The sequence below is a fragment of the Palaemon carinicauda genome, chromosome 18 (assembly GCF_036898095.1).
Source record: "Palaemon carinicauda isolate YSFRI2023 chromosome 18, ASM3689809v2, whole genome shotgun sequence".
Lineage (NCBI taxonomy): Eukaryota > Metazoa > Arthropoda > Malacostraca > Decapoda > Palaemonidae > Palaemon > Palaemon carinicauda.
In genome coordinates, this window is record NC_090742.1 from 93716920 (window position 1) to 93725454 (window position 8535).

At 36.3% G+C, this 8535-nt stretch overlaps 1 protein-coding gene and 1 long non-coding RNA gene across 2 annotated transcripts; both read right to left on the reverse strand.

Moving 5' to 3' along the window:
* Nucleotides 1-209: 209 nt before the first annotated feature.
* On the reverse strand, nucleotides 210-6278 carry LOC137657439 (uncharacterized). The gene is made up of 4 exons (XM_068391776.1): nucleotides 6226-6278; nucleotides 5597-5870; nucleotides 2952-5218; nucleotides 210-2730 (listed from the first exon to the last, which is right to left on the reverse strand). The coding sequence occupies exons 1-4, from the start codon at nucleotides 6276-6278 to the stop codon at nucleotides 210-212; spliced, it is 5115 nt and encodes a 1704-aa protein (XP_068247877.1).
* A 99-nt stretch (nucleotides 6279-6377) lies between these two features.
* LOC137657129 (uncharacterized) lies at nucleotides 6378-7605 on the reverse strand. Its single transcript, XR_011047119.1, has 2 exons — nucleotides 7103-7605; nucleotides 6378-6554 (listed from the first exon to the last, which is right to left on the reverse strand). It is a non-coding gene; the product is annotated as an uncharacterized lncRNA (long non-coding RNA).
* Between the last annotated feature and the right edge of the window lie 930 nt (nucleotides 7606-8535).

Below are 8535 nucleotides of genomic sequence, written 5' to 3' on the forward strand. Positions count from 1 at the left end.
TGTCAAGTAAACAATAAATGTGAAATATATCTTTGATATATTTTGTATACTCCCAGCAACAATTTGATTAAAGTTTACTAAGTTTAATCAAAGAAAACATTTGTTCACCCTTTACTCACTCCCAGCAACAATTTCATTACACACTCTTTATAGCCCATGTGTATCTTACCCCCAAAGAATATGGTAATATACATAACCATGTAAGCCTATTATACTAGGCCCTCTTGAACCAAGAGTTCTGTGTTTCTCATAGATTCAAGTGCAGCGGCCCGTTTACTTCTCTCTCTGACTTTTAATTGATCAATAGGTAATTCAGTTTCAACTTCAACAACAGTATGAAATCCTTCTTTAGGAAGAAGCAAAATGAGTGAATCTGTTGTCCTGTACACAACTTCACGAGACTTACCCTTAAGCACACGAGCTGCTTTTACTTCCCCTAGGTGATTTACTTCTGTCTTCTTTACTATACCAAGTGGATAAGTACTTGGTTTGCTTGCGTCCTCTTTTAACAGAACAATATCTCCAACAGCCAAGGTTTTATGATTGACAGGTCTGTAACGATCCCTTTTATCTACTGCTTGATTAATGAGAGTTGCAAGAAATTCTGAATGATATGCCTCAACTAGTCTGTTTCTAGCTTGTCTAAGCTTATAGTAATTATCCTTAACATCATCAATAGCACTACTACCAGGCACCCAATTGGTGTCATCTGAAGAAGAATTCTGCAACTCGGGAATAATGTTCACTGATACCAGATCATAGCCTTTAAGTAAACACTCAGGAGTTATTGGGTTTTCTACATTATCAATACAAGCATCTCTCAGACTATCCTTAAAAGCAATTGGTCTTTTGTTAATAAGATGGACAGTTTGACAAATAAGGAAGTAAAAATCTTGATAATCAAGCACAGTGTTCTTAATAGAACTAAAGATTAGCTTTTTCACCATTTTTACACAGCTTTCAACTAGCGAACCCAAAGAACTATTACCTTTGGCATAATGCTCGAACTTCAGGGGCTTAATGTCATTTTCTTCAAAGAAGGCAAGCGTTTCAAAATCGTTGAGAAAGGTTCCAATGATTCTACTACCAGCAGTTAGCTGGGATCCCAAATCAGATATGCAAAATTCCGGGATGCCAAACTCATACATGTGTAGTTGGAAGGCCTTGAGAAAGTCTCTAGTATCAGCAGATAAACATATCTTCAAGTTGATGGCACGACTCCACAAACATGTCACGCATAATAACCAAATCTTCTTCCTTTCACCATTCCATATTACTGTATAAGGACCGATGTAATCTATGAAAATATACCTGTATGGAATAGGTGGTGGATTGCTCCGAAAATCCCTATAGGCACTCTGATTTGCTTTGATTGGTCTCTCATTAAGCCTTCTACAAGTTATACATTCTCTAAGTACCTTCTTTACTGTGGAATAAAAGTGGATTATCCAAAATTGCTTACGTAACTGAGCCAAGATCGAATACACACCAGCGTGTCCTAGACTAACATGCATATCACGAATAAGCAATTTAGTTAGCAAACTATGCTTAGGTAACAGCACAAGAAAGAAAATCTGTTCGTTTCTTCCGAATTTACTCCGGATTCTTAGCAAAGTGTCTTTGCTCTGGAAAATATTCATTTGAGTTACCAAATTGGGAATGTTTCTTTTTAATGTATGACTTTTCTTGAAGAATTCACAAACTTCTGGGAAGTTATTTTCCTGTTCTTTACCTATTATCTGCCTACATGCTAAAGCATAAAGATTTTTCTCCTTGACACAATTTCCCCATTGAACGTCGATTCCTTTATTTGTTAGTTTTTCTCTGATGTTTTTGATGAATTTCAACACCATCCTATGAACAGTTGCTAGCTTATGGAAACTGGAAAACTTAGTCAGGGGTATCAAGTGTTCAATGCTATTGATGTCTTTCTTGTTATTTTCTTTACTTTCAGAATCTGTTGAGACAGTGATTAAGGAAGTATCTTCCCTTTCGGGGCCGGGTACTTCATCTCTCTTTTCAAGGAGGTTTGGCACCTTGAAACTAAACTGAACCTCATCTTTATGAAGTTTCTTAAGAAACTCGGGTCCACCATGATACGCAGTCTTCTGAAGTCTCCTGTATGAGACACATCTACTAATATAATCTGCAGGATTATCATATGCATTCACAAATGAAAATGTTATTGGGAAAACTTGGCACAAGTCACCTATAGCTTTCAACCTATTTTGAATAAAAACTCCTTTCTTCTGCAATTTATCATACTTATATGTATAAGAGTAAAGCCAATTAAGAGCAACCATACTGTCTGAATATATCGCCATGCTCACAATTTTGATTGGAGTAACGACTGATTGACCAGCAAGTTCTTGAAATAAACTGATTAGTGTCTCTGTGGCTAGTCCCAAAGCTTGAAATTCAATTACAGGAATGGTTTTCTTCTCTAACTGTTTGTTAACGACCCTGCTCTTGGCAGTCAAAAAACTTGTATTACCATTGAAGACATTTACAATATACACCACAGTTCCATAAATATCCTTACTTGCATCTGAAAATGCTACTAGTTTATAGGTACCATCTCTCCTACCCAGGAATCTAGGAATTACTACTTTAGGAGTAGAATTCACCTGTTTTCCAATAAGTGTCCATTCCCTTTTTAATGTTTCTGAGAGAGGGTTATCCCATGTGATAGTCTTGTCTTCTTGAAGCTTTTTAAGAAACAGCCTGGCCCTGTTCAAGATTGGTCCATAGATATTAAATATATCATAGATACTATTCAATGTTGACAAAATTGACCTCTTTGTGCTAGCTTGCGTATCAAGGAAAATCTTACCAGGGCCTAGTGTGTCTGCTTCCCTATCCCAAACCATGCCGAGCAACTTTACCTCTTTTGGTGTTTCACTATCATAATCTCGGTCAATTATTTCTTGCAGTTCTGCATCGTTTGTTACGAATTGTTGCAATTCAAATTTGTATGGTCCAAAGATATTAGGGAGACAGTAGTACGCTTCATATAAAGCCTTGGCAGAGTTACATGAATATGACCATTGTCCATGTAAATGGTATTATACAGCGATTTCTTTAAATTAACCATTTCCTCATTGTCATTCTCAACATCCAATATCAAGATTTTGAACAAAGCTAGCATGAGATGACAAGGGCTAGGCCTTAGGCCAAAACTTAAACGCTTGTTCCTATAGCCCACAACAGTAAAGTCACCCTTAAGAATATTTCGATACCATAAGAACAACAATCTATTCTGATCCTCTTCCTTGAGTCCTATCATCAAAAATGCCTTTTTCAAGTCAAAACAAATCATATAGGAGTCAAATCTCTGCATAATCAGAGAAGTTGCAATTTTGTGATTCAGACAAGGGCCTGGAAGCATACACTGATTGTGACTATAAGTGCTCTTCGCAGATTTGTTTTTCTCACATAAGTTAGACAGAAACACGACTCGACACTTGGTCGTATCTCTGGCCATTTTGAACACAGGCATATGAGGCAAGAAACTAGCTTCTGGATGTTCATTTATAAAAGAATTAATATCTTCAATTTTCTCTATGATTCCCAGATTTTGTTGCTCTTTAAATAAATCATTAACCATCTTTAAATGCTCAGGTTTATTCTTCATACGTGTTAAGTTAGACTTCAGTATCATCCGGGATAAATTGAAGTTCTTCCCTAACAAATGGGATATCTTGTTGTTCCACATCAGTGGCATTACTAGTCTACCTTCTTCATCTCGTTCTGTACTATCAAGAACATACTTTACTAGCTTTTTATTGGTTTCTGTGTCATCTTCAGATAGCTGGGATTTTTCATAGTCCAGATATTCAATGCATTGCTTTTCAAGCATTTCTTCCGTAGCTTTAATCAATTCAGACTGCTTTAGCTTACCCTTTTTGTTAAAAATAGCATAGGTTGAATTAGTGTTGGCTTCTTGAACTTTGATACTCGCCGGTGATCTGTTGGAAATCAAGTCAACATCGTCATCTCGAAGTTCAGACTGAGAGACTGCCAAAAAGCTATGTCTATCGAGGAATTGTAATTGTCTATTAGTCTGGGCAGCTTCCCCTTCCATACAAAGTGTGTCTCCTTGAGTGCTAACCGCAGTATGTGAACTATTTCCAATATTAATGTTAGGTAAATAATCCAAGTTTTTCATCATTCTGTTAATATTACCTGTGAGCATGACACCAACTGGAGTGTCAAGATACACAGAGGGATTGCTTAATCCAAATTTGTGTGTAGTTAGCGACAGCAAAAAGTCAGCATCATTTCCCAAGATAAGACCAATGTTACCAATAGTGTCCACACTACCACTAAGAAACTTATCTGCTAAAATGTAATGTCTATCTTGAAATTCTTTAACAATGACATTTAAGCCCTCCAGTTTCAACTCTATATCAATACTGGGTACAACAACTGCTTCGATGGAATGCCATTCCCTACCTAACTTGAGAGGTACATTAACAATATCAGTTACAAGGTCCCTAGTAGAATTAAAGCCATGAATAGTCATATAGACGTTTTTTGCTAGGACAGGGAACTTCATATGGTTTACATGCTTATTACAAATAAAATTTCTCTGGCTACCACAATCTCGTAAAACTCGAACCACATTATTTTCTTCAGCCACAGAACATGTAAAAGTTGGTAAAATTGCAGCACCACCAGTAACATTTTGATGAATTTCAGCTAATGTGAGGCTATTTAAAGTATGCTTCGGTTCTGGCTTTTTCCCACTAGTATGCATAGAGGTTTCAGTATTACTAGAATCAGAAGTTTTAGTACTGGAACTATTAAGCCTCTCCTTAGCAACACACAGGTATGTAAAATGCCATCCACTGCAATTTCTACACCTTTGGGTAAACTTGAATTTACACTGACGAGTCACATGATTATGATAGCCACACCTAACACAAGCATTCAGCTCTTTAAGTTTCTCTACTTTCATTTTAGGATTCGCAAAAACTGGGCAATTTACTAGCAAATGTGCGGTATCTTGCTTACCATCCTTTGTACATAGGATACATGACTTATATTTAGGGCTAACACTAACTTTGGTTGCGAGAGTTGTGCTTGATTCTATATTCTTAGTCCTAGTTTTCTCCTTTTGCTCAACATTTCTTTCATTCGTTCTGTTATACCTCTCAACAGCCTCAAATATGTTACTTTCAATTTCACTTAATGAGGGTTTGCTTTCATTTGTTATCTGAATTAGTAAAGATTGAAAGCGATCATTAAGACCATGCCATATGAAGTACTAGAGAACATCGTCAACTTTGACGTCAAGCTTTTTTAATGCATTCATAATAGTTTTCATCGAGGCTACAAAGGCATATGGATCACCTGATAAAGTTAACTTCAATTCTACAAGTTTCTTAATTGCATCATATTTTTGTGTTAATGGAGTTGCAAATGCTTGCAATAATAATTTCTTTGCCTCGTCATATGACTGGTTATCAATATCAAGAGAATCCACAAGTGCCTTTGGAGACTTTGACAACTGATTTCGTAGATACATAAACTTTAAGTGATTTGACCAATTTTGTTTGTCAGTCAGTTTTTCAAATTCATAAAAGAACTTTACTAAACACTGACCCTTGGTGTTGTCATATTCAGGTAAAGGAACTTGAGGCATCCTTAACTCATTCTTAAGGTTAACTACCGGGGTAGGCGTGGTTACAGTTTCTAAACTATAAGCCTGTTGCCTTTGTAAACTTAACAAAGCTGACATTATCTTTTTCTGGTAGTCTTCATCTGTGAAAATCTTTTGTTCAATGGAGCTTTCGTCTTCCTTATCTATGACATAGTTCAATATTTCCTGGTCTAACCCTAACAGTTCTTTTTCTAACTGTTCAAGTCTGTGAATATACAAAAGTCTATCTTGTTCAGACAATCCTTCGAGATTCGATTGAACTGTATTATATATCTTTGTTACTCTTTGCCGACCGTAAGAACGCCGTTTCTTCAATATATCCTCAGACATGTTAATAATTCTACAAAGTTAATCTAATACCAAACCTAGATAAACACAAATCAAAGTTTCCAGCAATTACGAATATTTATCCGTGTTACAAAAGACATATATTCACTTCAATAAAAATATTCAAATACCGAGCACAAATTTGATGCTTTCACAACATATAGCAATAAGCCTATATCAAATATGAAAAATAAAGAAGCCGAGGACAGCCCCACCCACAATAAAAGGCTTACAACACAAAGGACAGGGAGGTTAAGGATTGCACGAATCCTGTCACGGTCGCCATATGGAAAAACTTTTTTACTTGAAATCATGCAATGATATACAAATTAATGGTGACAGGGTAAATTAAAGAACTCGTTTAATTTATATTTAATTACAACAGTCAAAATGAAATAGAAAATTTATAACTGAGTAAAATAAAATTTAATCCCTTTGCTTGAGAGAATCCTTGTCCTTTGTGCACTGTAACCCTTCCAAACCGTGCTATATTCTTGGAGAGATGACCTTACGCCAGACACCACTCCAGCACAACATGGTCACCACTGAATTTTTCCATAACCTGACAATACAATGAAATATCTATAATAGAGGTCATGGCCATCTATGGTTTAGACTAAGGCGTAAGCCTTAAATGTTTTTACTTAAATGTAAATATATAAAATGTAATAAATTAGATAGCAAAGATCGTAATATTCTTAGTATTTAGCTAAGTTTTAGGCTAGCCTGATACAAATTTAAAGTTATTTACTAGGATAAATGCCTAGCTTGAAATTTAGTATAAGTTTTTTTCCAGTGCTTAGTCTACTTAGCCAACATATAAGCAAGCTCAATAGCCCAGTCTTAAAGTTTTTAGAAGTTTTTTAACGTTAATATATGAAAGAACTGAGTTACTCGTTAGCTTAACCTCTGATACTTAAACCTCGTTGAGTTTTGCAAAAGTTCACAAGAAAATAACACTTATAACAATTATCAAGTTCCTTCTAAATATCACGAACTATCAGGTAATATTTTATAGGACGTACAAGTTAGGTTAATGAACCGACAAAGTTCATATATAAGCAATTTGAAAATCGACTGAAACACCCGTAAATGTAACTCGATTCTTACCTCCAAACTGCTAAAAACCCGTCTCCTTTCTCTCCCCAAATCCTTCGGTAGTTTTGTTGAATTTCGCCTTCATCGTCAATAGTAGCTGTCCTCGGCAAACTTCTTAATAGTAAATCTTCATATTAATTATACCATTAAACTCTGTCATCCATGAAGACTATAAGCAGATCGGCTGATACACAAAAACCATGTAGGAGTGTTCAACAACAGGTCCTGTCGTTCTGGTCTTCGAGTCACAACTGCTATTCTGCGTTTTGGTAGTTATATCGTCACCTCTTCTTCGAGACATTATATGGTCGCCTCTGCTAAACTTTGTTATTTCGTTTATAGCTTTGGGTTTGAAAAGGTTAATCAAGAAAACATTTATCATGAATCAGCCAAATTAACTTTATGAACATGAACTTTAGCCACAATAAAGTAATAATAGTAAATCTAAATAGCTAATTACAACTTGGTGATTACGATTCATGAGAAGTAGAAGGAACTCAAAACATAAACTCCTAAATCCCATGCTTAACAAGAAACAAATTATTTTAAAAGGTATCCGGGAGTTTATGTAAATAAAAGCGAAATAACGTACTGTCAAGTAAACAATAAATGTGAAATATATCTTTGATATATTTTGTATACCTGCCTCTAGGGGCTGCCTTGTGCTACCCCTACTGTATAGGCTGTTCTTGGCCGCCTTTCATCTCTACTGACAAGGGCCTTGCCCTCAAAATACCGACTGATTTTCAATCTTTTTCACAAGGAAAAATCAAAAACTTGTTAGGCTATTATACTCCATAACACTCATAACTCTTCTGATAACTAACAGACCCTCCTGTGGAACATCTGGTAGCCCTTGTGGCATTTAAACCTCCAGTCAAAACAGGATTCAAGGGTCAAAACTTCCCACTCTCACCATATGTGGCAAGTGGCATAGGGCTCCTAGGCTTAGCACCAATAACCCAAGGATAGGTGATAGGAGTTCTGGGATGGGGCGTAAAAAACCAGGACTTATAAATCACATAAATATTTTTATTCACACTCCTAAAAACGTCCCCGAATTAGTTTTTGGTAAGCAGTAAGGAGGCTCCCCAGCTGCAATTTGTGTAGGCTAGTAAATAGCTACCAATAGGATAGATAGGGATTCCCTGGCTAATCATTCTTTTGCAGATTCTGTTATTCATCTTTCTATCTTTGAATATAACTTTGTCTGGGGCCTTATGGCTTAAAAGGTTAGACAACCTAACCAGACGCACTGTCTGTTCTCAACCCCCCTCTATGGACTTGGCTAGGAAGAAGGTAAATGCACTGACCATGGAAGAGTTGGAACTAATGGCTATTGGAGAAATGGGAAGTGTTCCGGACCTGGACCAATGCATAACCAAGGAACAATTCAACAGGAAACGAACACAGGAAGACACTGAGCAGGTCCAAGACAGCCAGGA